An 18,539-nucleotide genomic window follows, 5' to 3' on the forward strand; every position below is an offset into this window, starting at 1 on the left:
AAAAGAGAAGAGCAGTTCCATCATTTAGAGTAAAAGTAGAACAATTAATTAGCATTGTTCCAAGGGAGGCCAAAGAAATGAAAAAATAAGAAAGGGTGTTGAGTGTAATAAATATTAACTATAAGAGAGGAAAGGTGAGGGTAATTTATTCTATATTAAACCTTAAATATGTTTATATCATATAAATAAGTTAAATTTGATTTTTGTAAATTCTCGCATACGTACTCTTATCTCTATTTTAATGTTAAATTATCACACATTAAAACATTAAAACAGACGTTTATTTTATGTAGGTCAGACTTATGCGTAACAAAGTCTAGTTTGACTCGGCCTATTTCCATCCTTAATGGAGAGTAATCCTCATTCTATAAACTAATTTTTAAAGTTGAGTTAGACTTAAACTCACATTCTAAGATAAAAATTTAAAATATTTAAATCTAATTACATTTACTTTGTGTTTGGATAGAGTTTTAAAATCCTAGAGAATTTAAAATGCAAAGTAATTCAAATGAAGGTGATCAAATTTTATTCAATTGCAAAATAACCTCTGAGTTGTTAATTTGAATCGATTTGTTAATATTTTCTCTAAACATCCATTTCCGTTTCCATCGTATTCTTTCACTTGGAAACCTCTCCAATCACGATGAATTGCTAATTCGACAATCTATAGCAATAACGGTCCAAGACTATAACCATGGTTCTCGTTGATGGATTGAAGATCAAACATTAGACTCATTCGAAGCTTTGCAACACCAACAATAGTGACAACAAGGTGGCACGACACCACCATGCTCCGACGCTGAGGGATGCACACAGACAGTGACAATGAGGATGTCAAAGCATAGTAATCATGGTTCCAACAAATACATCAGGGTAACATATTTGTTAGCAACAATCCATGTTGTGTGCATGCCGTTTGAGGAATATAGTGCTCCAATGAGTTTTCAATTGCACGAGATCACCAGAAATCACTCTCGTGGAGCAATCTTCTATCAGAGATAAGCAACCGAGAGAGGAACACGTGGTGAATGGTTGGGGTGGAATTTAGAATTCCACCTATTTTAGTGGAATTGTAAATTCCTCATTTTAACAAAGGACTCAAAATTTGAAGAAATTAGATATATCCAAACATAGCATTTTCCAAGAGTAGCAATTGCAATACCTTAAAAAATTACATTGCCCTCTTTAAATACTCTATCCGTAGTTAGTCAAATTTAATCAAAAAAATTAATATTCTTTCAACAATTTCCAAAATAGCTTATCATGACATCAAATTGTGATTTCTTATTAAGAGAATGCTCTAAATTTAAATAATCCAATTATTGGTACAAATCAACACCCTTTTTATCTTTAAAATTGAGAGAGAGAGAGAGAGAGAGAGAGAGAGAGAGGCCCTTTTGACATGCTGCTTTTCATGAACAACATGCAAATGTGCAAGCACTCTCCGGTAGAAAAGATATCTCCCATCATGCCAAACTCCAAACACATCCTTTTCATTTTGATCAAGCAACAATTTTTTATTGTAGTTCTATGTACACATTTGTATGAGACCTAACTATGTAGCCTAACCTAGCATATGTTTAGTAGGTTCAGTTTCGAGATTCAGATTTGGCATCAACACCACGCTTCGTGTACAGAGGCCCAACCGCCGGCACTTCAGCATGCGAAGATACCATTGCTGAAAGAGGCTGGAAGTTAGTATTTCCAACAAACCAATAGAGAGCCCATTTCAAATTGCAAAGAGTGTACTTGAGAGATTTAGTCCAATTTTCCTGCTTATTGAAGCTTTGGGTGATGGAATAGTTTTCCACCTTGTCATTCTCAATCCTACAAACCAGCCAAAAATATGTCATTCTCAATGATCAAACTAACGCATGTTTTGAACAGACGTAAAGTTTATGTACGATGATCTTCACATAATACTGTTTCTAGATAAATTAGCAAGAACACTATATATAAGAAAAAAAGGTATAATAAGTTAAACAAAATCCACCATACCAAAAAGCTCATGAAAACATAACTGTTAATAATACCAGCTCAATTCCAAACCAAGCTTAGTAAAGCTTGGCTCATTAACACCACCATTCTACATGCCATTTGATATTTTGGATGTTTGAGAGTGGGAATGGTAGGGTCAGGAATCTGGCCTGCATGTGCACCAGAACAAATAATGGACACTTGAGAGGCTTCATTATTGTTTCTTTGTTTGTCCTCTATTATGAGGGAACGGGAGTGTTGTGAATCTCATGCACTAAGTTCAAAGGCACTATAAATTCCATTAAACCATAACTAAGGACACAAACATGTTCATCGAGATCTCAAGTCATGCCCGGAGTCAGTAGAAACAAGCTCAGAGGTAAAACCATACAAACCCATCATCCTTTTCCTATCCATCAATTAGCAAACGGACATAATCTGCTAAACTCAAAAAGAGTTGAGCTTGATGACACCAAAGAAAGATTCCTCTGTATCCAAGGCAATAAATGCCCACACAGCACCCAAAGATAAAACACTGTGCCATAAATAAAAATATTAAATGTAGTAACACTTACTTGTAAGGCAGTTTGAAACATTTCTCAGGTGGTATGTTATTCTCTTGATCCTTGGATTTGGCAAAGTCTGCAAAATCCTTGAGGCATGCTAAAAACAATGTCATTGCTTTGTCATAGCGAGTACTCCAGAACAAGTTGACTGGACCAAACCTGAAAACCATAACATCCATTAATAGTGACTCAGTAGACAAGTTTAAGAACAAATCTAAAAGCAGGAAGTTTATTATATTATTTTGTTTACAACTTAGTATACCTCAGAACACCAACCATAATCTCAGCATACATACAAAACCTGAGCCCACTGCCAAGGGCCATGGCATGACCCAAAATAGTATAAAAAACACCAATGTAGCTCCAAGTTTTAACTTGATGTTTAAATAAATAAACAGAGAATAAAACTAAAATGCAGAAAATTTGAAATTGCTACCAACCAATCAGCTGGTAGATCTGATTTCCCTTTACACACTAATGATTTAGGCTCAACTTCAGCCAGCATCAAATTCTATAAATAAATTCAAAAACCACAAAGACACAATTGACTACAAAAGTAGAACCATGAATCATACTTACAGCTCGTAAGTACTGTTATTGGTGTCTGTGATTCGAGGGTAGCTACCCATAGGAATTATCTTTATTCGATATCTAAAAGTAACGAGTTCAGGAGTTACAAGTCAACAACAAAAGCCTTGTCCCACTAAGCGAGGTTGGTTCATGAATCATAGTTACATACAATGCCATTGAGCTCAGAGGATATGTTACAATTCATAATAAATTACATGAAAAATGTAAAGTGACAATAATATGAAATTGCTAGCACACAGCACAAGCAAACAGGACCTTGCAAGTTTCAGCTTGCTGTAAAATTTCAATTCAACTAGAAACCATCTTGCACCATAACTTATAGAGTAACAAAAAATCACATAGAAGACAAGAATCCTTCCAAATTAAATGTGATTGGAAACCTAGAACCTCTGTCAATACATCTTCTAGACATGATCTAGAAAATCATATATTCAAACTAGAAAATAATGGCCTGGTAGTTTCAATTCAGCAGAAGAGGCAATACTTAATAAACTTTGGTTTGAACTGCATACAAAATATTAACATGTAAGCCTATGAAGACAACAGCATTTGTCTGCTTAAAATCATGCCTTGTGATGTTTTGCTCTTGCATATATCACTGAGAAAAACTTACAAAAAACACGGTAATTAGCAGATGGTTTGAATCACTATCAAATGTAAAATCCTGTTTTGAACTAGATTAATTAACACACACACACACACACACAAATATACATGGAGACATAAAAGAGAAGTTATACTAAATTAACAATCTTGACTATTTTTCCTACTATAGTAACTAAATGTATATATCCTATACACACGGAGACAAAGGATACTGAAACTTCGGTCGGAAATACTGGCACATAGTGTGAAGAAGGAGGCAAGCTTGGCCCCAGGCAGCATTTATCTCATCCCATTCAACCTAAACATTTCATAATAGTAACATCATAATCAAAGCTTCAATATTCAAACTAGGAAGAAAAAGGATTCAGTTCAAGATTAAGAAAATTCTCTAGGATAAAAATTATTTCATGAAGGAACATAGCAAAGCAAAACATGAGTGCATGCACCACAAAGTTGAAAGAATTAACGCCATAGATTAGTTATCCATATTCCACAATAAGTTGTCTGGTTCAAAAAGAACTTCAAGACACAATTAGCCAAAGAAATTTAATATTTTGTAGCAAGAGGATTTTTTAAATAAAAGTAGCTACAGTATAAGTTTATGAACATCCATTACAACTTATACCAAGAAATTCTTGATAATGAAAACAATAATGTACTGTCATTTTTCAGTGACAATGATACTGTATTAAATTCTTCAAGTTAGACGTCTCGAATAGCATACATTCTTATTTATAGGTTTTCATCTTTATTCCAGCTAGCATTTGTATCCTCTTTCTGTTTTTGCAACTGGGTGCACCTTGTCTCTTTCAGTTATCTCTAGATTCTGTACAACTGGCAGCCATGGAAGGTTTTTACATTCACTTCTTGGTCAACACATGTTATTGTGCTTTCTTTTTAACACTTTGGGTAACAATTTTTTACCTAAGACGATACATATAAATGTGAATATATGTATATAAATTGTTCAATTACCAAATTGTCTCCAAAGCTTAATCTGATACCAAATAAAACCACATAAAATAAGCTTAATCCCCCCATTTGCAATTCCACTCGAGAAAAAAACTGAGTAAGCATAGTATAATACAAAGAAAAAGTATTGAAATAAAACAACAACTTGGAGAGTAACTCAAAGCACACAATCTTGCTTATATGCCACGGTAGCTTATCAGTTATTGTAAAAGCATACAATAGAAGGAAGACAACCATGCATATTAAACTCAACAACACATTGACACAACATTAAAATCCAGAAATACAACACCTTAGGCATCTTACAGGAATTTTAGGAAGTCTTCCAAGTCGAAAATTGTTAATTGTTCCAAACTCTCCATCATGAGAAATGGGGAAGGCATCATTGAGCACATTTGTACGCTTCAATAATTCTAAATGTGCTTGTGAAACTTCAATCTTGGCCAAAATTGCATCTCTCTCCTCCTGTTAATTAAAGTATTTTTGCTAAATGCTTAGACTTGGAAGTTATATTTTTCAGAAAAAGGAGAAAATTTTCGGCTACATGTTTGAACTTCTAGCCACAAGAGTATCAAAATAAGTGATTCCTGTGCTAACATCAAACATAAAATAAGACAATAACATAAAAGCTGGTAAAAAAAGAAAATTCCATTCATAAATCATGATCCTCTGATAATTAATTTTATTTCTTCTAAGTTATCAGTCACCATATTCCGCCATTAAAGAAAGCAGTAGAAGTAGACAGAGCTACTAGTTGAAAACGAAGTCATGTCTGTCGTTTGAGCCAATAGAAATTATCCTTTAGAACTCACCCAAACTAGCTCAAGACATAAACAACAAAAAAGTTGCAAGAACAAACTCCACCAACAAGATGGTATGGGAAAGGGCAGGGAGATAATTACAAACCTGATGAGAAATTAATTGAAACTGAAAATTGTTGAACTCATGCCAATACCTGTTACACATTTAGACACGTAAAATCAATCATTGACATCAAGCATCCAGCCATCCACACAAACCACATAAGAAAAGATTAAAGATCTATTAATATTCATAGAAATTTTATTGAGAGTTATGGCATTTTTTATCAGGAAATATCATACGGTCAAGGTACAGAGAAAAACATACCGCTCCTCCAATTCGTTAAAGCGACTTGATTTTAACTCTAGTTCCCTCAGTTCAGCATTTACTTCAGCATTCTGTCTCTCGGTTTCTTCAATTACTGCTTCAAGTCTTCGTTCTTCTTCCTCAATCTTGAATAGTATTCCAAGTAGTAAATTACTAATTAGACCTCAGAAAAAAAATTAATGGTACACTCAAGAAAATCATCTTAATCAAACCAGTGTTTCTGAGGATAAAGAGAATTCCAATCAAAACTCCATATTTCCACTACAAAGAACATCAAGTGTAATTTTGAAATTTGAAGCAGTTGTGAACCAATCATTCCAACTTCAAAACTGAAAAGGGAAATTTCTCATAGATATGGATAAATAAATATACTTTACTTTCTGGCTTTCTAGTATACCTATATAACTCCTAAAAAGAGAGAGATAAAAAAAGGTGAAGCGAGAAGCGATGTCGCACAGAACAGATATTGGAACAACTCCACAGAACGTAGCAACCAAATCAAGGCACCCAGGGCTCCTGGTAGATTTGGAAGATTTAACAAAATGAAAAAAAAAAAAAAAATAGGAGATTGCAATAACTTATGCCGTTGTTCACAATAGATTAGAAAAAGTGCAATGTGACCCTTTCTCCATGCAACCAAGGAAAATAAATTTGAAATGCTTCAGTTATGTTATGCGTGATGTCACAGAGAACAAAACCCATGTTATCTTCAATTTCATTCTAACCCATCTACAAAACACTATATCATGGAACAAATCATACTGGACATAGATTCAAATAATAGTTAACAGAAATTATGAATACTCTGATTTTTCCTGAGTTATCCCCACTAATGTTTTAAACCCAAAATAAATAGATACATAATGCATAGATTGGAGATAGTAAACCTGATTGTGACGTCACACATAACTGATCTGGCACTCATAGGGAGAAGCAGAAGAGAGATAAAAAATAGTTGAAGGGAGAAGTGATATCACACAGAACTGATCTGGAACAACTCCACCCAAGTATAGAAACCAAATCATACGTCGTCACCCAAGGCTCTTGGTAAATTTGGAAGGTTCGACAAAATGGAAAACAACACATTAATAATTCCTTACCCATCTACCAAACACTGCCTATATCACAGAACAAACTAATATAGCATTAAATGCACACCGGCCATTCAGATACTCTGATTTTTCCCCATATTTATCACCACTGATTGTTTAAATCCTAAATAAATAGTTATGTAATACGCAAATTATAGTAAACCTGACGAGCACCTTCAATTTCTCTTTAAGAAAATCAGCCTCACTGAGGAGATCTCTAGCCTCCCCTTCCAAGCGTTTAAGACAGGCTTCATATGCTTCAATGTCCCTGTTGACATCTTCAACCTCTTTATCAAGCTTATCTGACAAAATCCTCATGCAGTCAAGGCACAAAGGCTGTTCAACCTGTAACCACACACAGAAAACAAGGATTATGACCCACCCAATCACCTAAAAACCCATCAAATACATCACATAATACATATTTACACGTTTCCGTCCACAAACCTGCGTCTGTGTCGTGGCAATCTCAAATGCTCGAGTCAGGACAGTAATAGTAGAATTAAACCCAGAGTTATGAGGCGGCAAATGGCCACCAGAATCAGCCCCTGTGCCCAACAAATGCGCCCCGTTTCCATCAATCCCCGATTCAGACTTGTACACAACCACAAATGACTCCTCCATCGCCTTCCCAGGCTGTGCAGCGGCATCACCGCGTGGCCGAGGAGCATTTCCCTGAGCCAGAGGTCTCTGCTTGGGCAACACCACATATGAATTGTCCATTTTAGTCGTACTCAGCACACTGCTGGCACCATGAATGGACGACCCTTGCATCCCTACACTCATCCATGGCCTCTTTGTCAAAAAATTAAATCACCACCACAACTATTATCCGTTTGACTAATTACAATTTAATCCACTTAAAATCAACACCAATACACACATTTTTCAAAAACCATTCCACATAAGGCATCAAATGCAACAACCTTATATATCAGCCAAATCAACAACAAGTATCAATCAATTTAAATTAACAAAAACAATAAAACCCTAACGTTGCGTCCCTACACTCATCCATTCATTGCCTCTGCATCAAAAATCAAATCACCACAACACAACCATTCTCGTTTGAACAATCTTAATACACTCAAAACCAATACCGAATACAAACATTACTTGCATCAAAACCATTCAACATGAGCATCAATCGAATGCAACAACCTCAAAAAATCAGCCAAATCAACAAACAAGTATCAATCAATTAATTAAATTAACAAATGATAATAATGAAACCCTAACGGACCGGAGCGAGAAGGATCGTTGAAGAATTTGTCGGCGTAAGAATCGGCGCCGACGATGCAGAGAGGGTTGCGGCAGTTCTGGCAAACCCATCGGGGCACGTTCGGATCCACCGGGAAGCTCCGAGTCCGGCCCTTATTTTCGCCCTTCTTCATCGCTTTTTTTCGCTCTTCACTGAAGCCCGATTCTCGATTATTTATTTTATTTGATTAATTATTACGAAGAAGAAAAGAAAAAGGAAATGACATTAAATATTATCATTGTGGTGCTTCAGTGAGGTGATATAGGTGACATATTGCAACAGAAAAACGATAATAGATTCCGAATCCGATGGGGCAAACAAAGTCAAAATGTTCTAACTGAACGTCTGAAGGCTCTCAATCCCAGGCGCAGTACAATTAAGCAGACTTCTTTTTAATAGAAAAAATACATTAATAAAGAAAATTAGTTATATTATTTAATTATATCATTTTATTTTAGAAAAAAAATTCTAAACAACTTTATGAGAAAGATACTACTGGTGTTTCCTATATCATTGGTTAGAAACTAACTCAGTTTGCTGTTTGCTGTATATCATGAGGGTCGTTTATCTAAGAAATTTTTTCATACCATAAGAATTTCTTTATTAGAATTTGACATCAATAATAATAAAAATTATTAGAAAATAAACCTTGATTAAATAAAAAATATTTTAAAGATAATTAAATAACATAAAATTATTTTAAATTTACTTATATTTGAGAGTAGTGTGTTTGAATTTTTTTTATAATTGAGATAAGAAAGGATATAACAAAAAAAAATTATTTGTTATACTCTTTCTAGTCTCAATTATTTTTTTCTCAATCAAAAAAAATTTGAGGCAAGAAAGAATATAATAAATAAATATTTTCAAATATACAAATTATACTATAACTAAATCCATAATAAAAAATGTTTTTGTATAACATATAAATTATATTTAGATTTATGATAAATAGTTTATCTAATAATATAATGGCATATTTAATTATTGATAAATTTTTAAAATATGAAATTTTAATTTAATGATAAAGATGAAAAGGATATATTAAAGAGATAATTAATAAATCAAATATACAAAAGAGAAATAAAAGGATAGTGGTTTGATATAGACCAGAAAAATACTTTGGGGCAAGTTGTTATATCAAATTAAATTTAAAATTTAAAATATATTTAAAATAAATAAAACAAATTTAAATACTCAGTATATGATAGTAATAGTCCTAATCTTGCTCTTCTCTTCATCCTCCCCTTCATGGCAAGGGACACCATCACTAAATACTCTATCCTATGAAAGCATCAAACTTGGACTCAGAGCCCAAAACGAAGCGAGCATGGTCTTAGCATCAGCAAGAACGTGTGTGATCCTGAGGTCAAGAATGGTGTCCAAGAAGGAAGAAGTGTGTATTATGGATTGAGAAATTTATAATAGGCACGAATGTATTGCATATTGGTTAACCTGTTTGTATCACGAATTATCCAATCCAAAATACATTTGTATTATTATGGAATGTATTATAAATTACCCAATTTGTAATACATACATATGTATTACGAATTGATCAATCTGTAATTTATATAGAAGTGGTACACCATAATGGTGGTTCAAAGCGCATGGCAATGCGATGTGGAGGTGGTATTGGGGGGTGGTGTTTGAGTGTAGAAGTGGTGTTTGAGTGCAACGGCGCTGTTTGGGGATGTAGTGGTCATGGAGGTTTGGGGGAGAGGCATCTAGGTTTGCTAGGAAAGAAGGAAAGGTAGGAAGGAAATATTAATTTTTTTGGAAGTGCATCAAGTAAAAATGGGGTGCATTTATTAATTTATATCCCCTTCCTTTTTAAGTTTTCTTCCAGCATCCAATTTCTAAGTCCAATTAATAACTTGTCAATCCAAATTAGGGATTTCCTATTTACATTCCTTCTTTTATCTAATACACTCCCTATATAATTTTATAATTTTTATTTTCAAAAATACCCTCTTTGAAAATAGTCTCCGGGTAAGTTAAAATTCAACACATTCTAGAAATTACTTTTCGTAATTCAACTCCTTCTGTTTCATTCTGAAAAATTATTTTCGGAAGTCAATTCTTTTCATTCTGTCACACATCTATCTATATATGTAAACTTCACTTGAAGTTTTTAAAATCATTGGATGGAAACTTTAACTTACAATAATCATTCATCTTATTTAATTATCTAACCTTCACTTCAATATTTTTGAGTCGTCAAATTAAAACTTAAATTTACAACCGTTGATATAGTTTAATGTGATATAAAATTAATGAAAGGTTATTTAAAATTTAAAAATCTAGATAAAATTAATAACTTAATATTAATTTAAAGTTTCGTTTTAAAATAATTATTTACTTTAAAAAAATATTTAATATACTAAATATATATATATATATATATATATATATATTAATAATTTATGCATGCATACATTATTTTGATTTATTAATAATCTAGATTTTACCTCCTTCATCATTACTTTGAATAATAATTTTTTTAAAAAAATGTGATATTCCATAATTTTTGCCGACATGGGCCTGGCGGGTGACATGACCCGGCTGGGTCATGCTAATTTGTTTTTTTCATAAAAAAAAGGCCCAAACGGCGACGTTTTGCTGAGGTTGGAAGTTAAAAATTTGCTAAATTAACACACGGTGCCAGTTCTCGAACAAACCCTCCATCGCCGGCGGCGCCAGTGCCATTTCCGGTAAACCGCGACGCCATTGGTACAGGTTCGAACCTCGAACCTATCTTTTGAGCGAACAATTTATTCTCTTTTGCTCTGTTTTGTGCTCTTTCATAGATCAGTGAAGCTGCATGCTGCTAGTTTTTTATTTGTAAAATCCTAATTAGTTATGTTCCTCACTGGTTGACTCCAATTCTATAGACAACTGATTTTGTGTGTATAGAAAAATTTGTGCCTATTTGTGTTTTGCTCTGTTTACTGATAATTCCTTATTCGAGTTAGTGCCTAATTTCTGTTTGCTCTGTTTACTGACTCCTTACTGGCGGCGTATAGATTGTTTCTGTTAGTTAAGGTTGTGTATTGCCAGAATATACAACTTAAGGTTGATTTTTTTTAGTATAAAAAGTTTACATGTTATGAATTATTTATAATTTTTTAACATAATTTGAGTCATGTGGTCAACTATTGACTCACCGGGTCGATTCCTGTCCCAGTGCCCCGACTGAATTATGGCCAGTCCGAGTCTGATAACATTAGATTTAATCATAATTGAAAGGTTCACCCCCTCCACACACCCAGATTCCACCCTCTCAGTCTCAGCGTCTCCCTACCGAACAAGGTCATCCTCTACCTTCTATCAGCGGCGGCTCGTTCCAATTTTTTCGTTCCGGTGCCACATCAGCAATCCTTGAAGGTTTGTCCTTCACTGGATGAGGATACTATTATCTATCTAAATATATATGATAATATTAATATATCGGTGTTTCTCCAACATTAACTTTTAACAACTGTTATTCAAATAAACCAATAATAGTAGAATATAGGATTTTTTTTTTAATCTGCCCTTTTTTGCTCATCTCAACATACTCTTCTTGACATAGTTGACACAATAATTTCTTCTATGATTGAAATTTCAGTAACCTGTACAAAACACTGATCAGTAGTTGAACCTTGTGGTAAAAGGTTCTGCCCATTTATTTAACTAAAATGACTGAGTTTAATGTTGATCAGAGAATGGCCAAGTTATAGAACAAGGCCCCTGACAGTTTAGTTTGGCTGTCAGCCACTGTGAGTAGATATCATAATCCTTCACTACCTTGCACTTCTTATGTCAAAGTTTATCCACTGCTGGTGCCGTACCCACCTATTTGGGGGGAGACTGTGAGGCGAATGAGTTCCAGGGTAAGTTTAACAAAACCAAAATAATTGGATCGAATGATTTTTGTCTTCAAAACTGATCCAATCCAATCCATGAACACCCCTACTGAAGGGTAACAGGATATTGATGGGCACCCACCTATTACTAAAGTTTATACTAGGATAGGTAGGAGGAAGGGATTATTAGGTTTAGGATAGTGGGAAATCACACACTTGGGGATGAATTACACATGTAACTAACTGTTTATGTTGCATTGGAGAATGTGAGAATGCATGGGATATGTGGGTAGTTTGTGTTAGGAGATGAATAAAATGAAGCGGAGGCATTTAGATGAGTCAGTTATATGGAACATTTTGTATTAGAGTGAATCTAGGAGGACCCTCTAAGAGCCTGTTGGGCTCTGTTCTTGCTATTGTAACATAAATTTTCCCCTTCTTGACCAGTTTCAATCAGATATCTATGGAGTCTAATGCGAACTAAAGGATTCTATGCATTGTTGTTATGATTTAAGCACATGAAAAGAGTCCAACCCAATAATAGACTAGTTCATCGGGTAGGAGAGTCTCTTCGCTTAAGTAACACATTAAACTTACTTTTTTATTCTGAGACTTAGATCAATTATCTATAAAATTTAAATCGAAATCTTGTATGGTTTGGTAGGACAGCTTAAGTATGGTCTAATCTGTATTCTGTAATCAATTTGTTATTGTTGGGGTCATAACATTGTGATTGTTAATTAGCTTCCCAATTTTGTGCTTGAGACAACCTATCCATTGATTGTTTGTTCTTGTGTTTGGTGTGCGTGATACTTCAAAAATGTAATTTCATTAGTTTATGGAGTTGGTGCTTCTCACATTAAGATTTTAGATTTGGTGCCTATCATTTTGTGTTTTTCATTCTAATATATATATTTTTTTGCTTATGGAAAAGTACTATGATAGTTTCCTAATTATAGTGTAGATGTCAAGGATGGGTTTGCTTTGCTCTAATTTTGTACACCCATTTATGTCAAATCAGTTATTTTATATCTACTTCTGTTAATTGGCTAGGGATTTGATTTTTAATAGTAGAATGCTTTTAGAAATCTTACTTGCTTGTACTGTTCATCAAGGTATAGACTTGGTATTTGTGGAAGGAATCTGTGATCTGGTGACAAGTAGGACTAGGATCATGTAATCTGAGAAATTTTATCAGGACATGTTTTCTTTAAATGCTATCATAGTTCCATTATTCATTAGAAATTACTTTATATTGGGAATTTCCAATCCCTCTATTCCCACAAAGGCACAAACTGCTAATTATATTAAGATTTATTTTTAAGCTTAAGCTTAAAATATGTCACTAATTGGAAATTAATATATCTAGCTTGATTAAATATGGATCCTGACTAGGTCTTTATATTGATTTTGCCTTCTCATGACCATCATTTCTCAGGTATTTTCCCCTGATGATCATGCCTGGTGTTATACTCGATGGTTTCTTTGAAAAAATCTTATAGCAAATAACATTTTTGTTTTTCCCTACTTTAGTAATCTGCATTCACAAATTTGATCTTTGTCATGAATGGCAAGTACTCGTAATGGGACTAGTTACTTGTAAGATGTACCAGTCTGTTTATTTTTCATGACTAAGCATGGAAAACCAGTACTGACACTATGTAAGTTAATCCAGAATTTGGTATTGCATTCTGATGTTGAAGCAGTGTATCAAAGACGAGAATTACTGTATCTCAATGGCAGCTTCAGAGAAAACTCTAACAAACAAATGCACAACAAATGAAGGTTGGACTGTAGTTTTACCCCGTCGCAGCAGACAAAGAAGAAAAGCTACCAAATCTGGAGTTTTGGAGGAAAAACAAGAGCCATGGACTCCAACAGATTCTCAGACTGACCCAAGCAAAGAAGCAACATTGGTGCAGAAAATGGAAAGATGTATAAATAGGATTGAGAGATCTGAATTCTATCATACTTTCAGGGATCAAATTCAAACATCTGTTGTTGATTACTTCAATAGAGTTTTGGGCTCAGAGATAAAGATGCAAATGGTCATTTATGGTATTGGCAGCATCAAATTGTATGAGCCCCCTCGACTGCAGCTTAGTCTTGCAATATTGATGAGAAGAGATTTCAGTTGGATTGGAAACATAGAGGTATTTGATCCTATTCTTTCTGCAACTGAGTCTCGGGTTTTGGAAGCTCTTGGCTGTTCTGTCATGTCCATAAATGAGCATGGGAGGCGAGAGGCTCTAAAGCCAACAATGTTCTTCATGCCTCACTGTGAAGCAGAGCTATATAACAACCTGTTGCAAGCAAATTGGAAACTGAATCTCTTAAAAAACATGGTATTATTTGGGAACAGCTTTGAAACATATGAGCAGCACGTGTCACTGTGTAAGAACTCACCTATTCTTAACTCGATGGGGCATATTTTGGCTGCTCAAGGATTCACAAATGAATTTAGAATCCAAACAGTTTCAGATGATTATTATAATGCATTCCATGATTCAAGTTGGCATTTTTTCAGCCCTCTCCTTGAGACAGAGCTGCCTATTATCAATTCTTGATTGAGGGCATCTTATAAGCATAAATTCATTTAAAGGGATGTATATCCGTATCAACGTGGCTGTACATCATGTTGTCATAATTATTGATCTAGTGTAAGACTGTTACCCTCCTATGTCTTCTTATTTTTTCAAATATCCTAAGCTTATGTATGCTTTAACTGTTAAGTTGTATATTTTTTTAAGTATGCTTGTTTATCCTTGCACTGTTGCACGTGTGGTCTCTGTCTGTGATGATCCTGTATCTAGTGTATGTGGGGAACAGATGAATAGGAGGCGGTCCCTTGTCGTTGGAGATTTCACGGATATGCGTATCTGGACGTAAAAACGCGATATTCATTTTTGTTTTCTTTAAAGTTATGCATAGTGTTGACCGACTTACAACTTATATAATTTATTCTTATAGTGTGGTTTAAGTTTAGATGCATGTTTTGAGGAAATTTAGATTAATATGATGTGTGTGTGTGCCTATATATATATATATATATATATATATATATATATATATATATATCATGTGATGTTTTATTTTGGGGAGTCATGCATTTTAGTCTTTGACCTCAAAAAATTTATAAATATTTTGATAATCAAATTAATAGAAGAGTTTTAAATGAATTAAAAATAATGTCTTTTATTTGAATTAATACTTAATTTCATGTAAAAATGATAAATGGTTATATAGTTCTTATTAACCATATCATTTTTTGTGTGAGTGATTTTTTTCTTTAAAGTAATGCTACTAATTCTAATTTTTTCGTTTTTCGCATAAATAAATAAAATTATACTAAAAAAATATGTTTCAAAAACACTCTAATATTATCACAGATAAAGGAACATCAGACGCATTTACGTTCAAAACTCAATACCCATTTTGGAGTCTTTCGAACAATTTGATTCCTCGTGGAGTGTTGCTAGGTGCACCCAGTATTCTTGAAAAATATCAAAATTACCCTTGCTTAATTTTTCACTTCCGGATTAGCTTGATCCGTAAGTTGATCCGTAAGTGTCTTCCAGATCAACTTGATCCGTAAGAGATTTCTAGATCAACTTGATCCGTAAGAGGAAAAAAAATTATAATATACTTTTAAATACAACATATTTATTTATAATATAATTAAATCTATTTTTTATTTTATTAAATATAATATATTTATAAATATTGATTTATTATAAATAATTAATTTTTTAATATATTTTTTTAGAATAAATTTGTTTAGAAGATGATATTAAAATATTTACTCAGTCCCATTATAATTATCGTTTAAGGTTATTTTATACATATTAATAAAAATCAATAAATACATAAAAGATAATATTATAAAGAATTAATCATATCATTATTAATATTATAAAGAATATAAAAAAAATAATTAGTATTATATAAAAAATTAAAATACTAACTACTTTATAATACATTTTTTTACATGATCATTAGTATAAGTGGGAAAATTGTAATTATAAGAGAATTTAAAAATATTAGTACGTTATATACGATCTTAGATAACGAATGATGTCCATTTTTTGGTTAATTATTTTTTTACACCCTTTTCAACTTCTTTATTTCAATTATATTTAAAGTTATAACACGCGTGTATATAGACACAAATGGAATACACAATCAATGAAAATAAATAAAACTAACATCAGTAATGAAAATAAATAAAACCAACAATACTCATGAAATGAGTTCATGTACAATATCTGTATATACAAGGAATATCAATGTAAAATATGTACATAAACTAAGCCTGATCAGTGCGCTACCTGCGTCTACACCTAACGTATACTAGATGGTCATGTGTGACACTCCTGACCAATCTGAGGCATTCTTCGATCACCTCATGTGTTGATGAGCCAGGCGTGACCACCCCTAGACTCAGATGGCGCTCCAACCGCTCAACAATGTCATCACAAACTTCCTGTTACATACAAAACAAACTAATTATACAAATTATTATGCAAATATTGAGGTAAATGACGTAAATTATTAGTATTACTTACCACTGCATGTCTGGGCTCCTTCGTAGATGTCGACGATGCTCCTGGCTCCGGCACGCGAGGGATATCCGTCTGCGGGGCGTGAGGGACGACTCGGGGCTGCGGGGCGTGACCATGAGGCAGAGGATCTACTGCGTGGCCTGGTTTCATGAAAGGATAGGAGATGCGGAAGAACCAGTCGATGTAGTCACTGGAACACGCCCCTGGCACCACGCACACCTCACCTGTAGGTACGATATGATCCTCGTAGTGCATCCACCTATCGTGTATATCATCATACGAGACCCATGTATCGACAGGAGGAGCAGGAATGGTCTGCATGTAACCAAACTGCCGCACAACCCTCTCCGGTCGGTAATACATAGCAACAGGCCCCCAGCGCAAGAGACCGGAGTAGCATGATCTGACATGGAAGTCCCGGACCTCCCGATGCTCCCCATATGGGATCCAATAGACATCCGGAATCCGGAGTCGGTGCAGGCGCTCCCTATACGACGGTGTGCGAATGCTCTTTACGGTCTTCTTTGTTGCAATCCACCTGCATGCACACGAAGAAGCCTCGTTGTAGTCCTGATTAGCGGTGGACTCCGCAACTGAGGGAAAGTGCTCGTAAATCCAGCACTACAGATGTAACATTCAAATTATAAACATTAATAATGAAAGTGTAACAAAATTTAAAGTTGAACATTGTTTAGCCTGAATGAATGAAAAACATATTTGTTACCTGCAGCAGTGTGATGTAACCGCCAAGCTGTCGACTGTGGCTCATGGATGCATCGTTCAACTGGTCGTACATATGAACCAAAGCATCCACTCCCCAAGCGTACCTCTCTATCATACTGAGGTCACGAAGGGCCTCCAAGTAGACAACATGGACATTGGTTGCACTCTTGTTAGCAAAGAGAGTGCAACCCAGCAGGTGAAGAAGATATGCACGAGCCGCAGCTGTCCAATGACCTACCTGGCATCGGCGCTGATATACTTCACGTACCCATTGCAGGCGTACGTACGGTCCGCGACACTGGACTGTCTCAGCCCTAGCAGACTCTGGAGACACCATCAACAAGTCCACCAGCATCTGAACCGCATCATCCACGTGCAAGGGCTCAAATGCGTGAAAGTCGCCTATAACGGGAAGATGGAGAAGAGAGGAGACGTCGTCCAATGTGATGGTGAGCTCACCCACCGGGAGATGGAAACTAGACGTCTCCCGGTGCCACCGCTCCACAAACGCGGACAAAAGTCCCCGATCGCCGGTGTCTACTGAACACGCGATCAGAGGACTTAGTCCTGTACCAGCGATAAGTCCCTCAATGGCAGGGACAGGCCTGCCTAAACTATGGACCTTCCTCTCATGCGAGGATAACTTCAATTCAGGATGCTCCTGAATTGAAGTATAAAAGGAACGCAAAATTCGTTAAAATTATCATTTAAAGGAAAACTAATAGTATAATTTACAAGTAACTAAAAATAAATAGTATAAATACCTCTCCCGTCCATACGTTGCAAGCAACGTGATCCGCATACGCTGTCAGCACAGATGGGTCGCTCAGACCACTCGGAAATCCCTGAGGCTGATCCTCAGCCGCCTCTGCGCCTACGTCCGCAGGAATGTCCGCAGGAATGTCCTCCACAACAGCTAGTGCCTCCATTGGGTCATCTTGAACATCTGGGTTAGGGATAACTGGGTCATCGACGTGATCCGCAGTCACAGCGACTCGCTGCCTCCGTGCGGATGCAGTAGGTCGTCGACGGTGTGGAGCATCATCGGAATCATCATGATCTCCTCTGCCCACACCTTTGCGAGTGACCTGACCTAAGGCACGACCTAATCCTTTGGTCCTAATCATGATCTGCAAATGAGTACCGCAAAATCCATCACTCATTTCATTTTCTCAAATTTCAAGCATTTGGTTAACTCAATTCAATTACTCTAA

General features: G+C 35.1%; 3 protein-coding genes across 6 annotated transcripts; 1 reads left to right on the top strand and 2 right to left on the bottom strand.

The window, feature by feature from the left end:
* Window positions 1-1,405: 1,405 nt before the first annotated feature.
* Window positions 1,406-8,567, bottom strand: ATG6 (beclin 1 protein). The gene is made up of 10 exons (NM_001251411.2): window positions 8,175-8,567; window positions 7,379-7,707; window positions 7,106-7,276; window positions 5,841-5,965; window positions 5,619-5,667; window positions 5,019-5,177; window positions 3,953-4,038; window positions 3,123-3,194; window positions 2,553-2,702; window positions 1,406-1,827 (listed from the first exon to the last, which is right to left on the bottom strand). The coding sequence occupies exons 1-10, from the start codon at window positions 8,323-8,325 to the stop codon at window positions 1,590-1,592; spliced, it is 1,530 nt and encodes a 509-aa protein (NP_001238340.2). The 5' UTR covers window positions 8,326-8,567; the 3' UTR covers window positions 1,406-1,589.
* Window positions 8,568-10,816: 2,249 nt separating this feature from the next.
* On the top strand, window positions 10,817-14,792 carry LOC100798856 (protein SENSITIVITY TO RED LIGHT REDUCED 1). Of its 4 annotated transcripts, none has more exons than XM_006591123.4 (3): window positions 10,824-10,931; window positions 11,380-11,579; window positions 13,716-14,792. In XM_006591123.4, exon 3 carries the CDS (start codon window positions 13,735-13,737, stop codon window positions 14,605-14,607), a length of 873 nt encoding a protein of 290 aa, XP_006591186.1. In that variant the 5' UTR covers window positions 10,824-10,931; window positions 11,380-11,579; window positions 13,716-13,734; the 3' UTR covers window positions 14,608-14,792. The 4 variants fall into 4 exon arrangements, with proteins under 4 accessions (XP_006591185.1, XP_006591186.1, XP_006591187.1 ...); XM_006591124.4 differs by having other exon boundaries at window positions 13,747-14,792; XM_006591122.3 differs by lacking the exon at window positions 11,380-11,579 and having other exon boundaries at window positions 10,817-10,931.
* Window positions 14,793-16,364: 1,572 nt separating this feature from the next.
* LOC102668829 (protein MAIN-LIKE 1-like) lies at window positions 16,365-18,488 on the bottom strand. The gene is made up of 4 exons (XM_041006822.1): window positions 18,090-18,488; window positions 17,327-17,986; window positions 16,606-17,223; window positions 16,365-16,523 (listed from the first exon to the last, which is right to left on the bottom strand). The coding sequence occupies exons 1-4, from the start codon at window positions 18,486-18,488 to the stop codon at window positions 16,365-16,367; spliced, it is 1,836 nt and encodes a 611-aa protein (XP_040862756.1).
* Window positions 18,489-18,539: the final 51 nt, after the last annotated feature.

The sequence above is a fragment of the Glycine max genome, chromosome 11, assembly GCF_000004515.6.
Source record: "Glycine max cultivar Williams 82 chromosome 11, Glycine_max_v4.0, whole genome shotgun sequence".
In the NCBI taxonomy this organism is placed as follows: domain Eukaryota; kingdom Viridiplantae; phylum Streptophyta; class Magnoliopsida; order Fabales; family Fabaceae; genus Glycine; species Glycine max.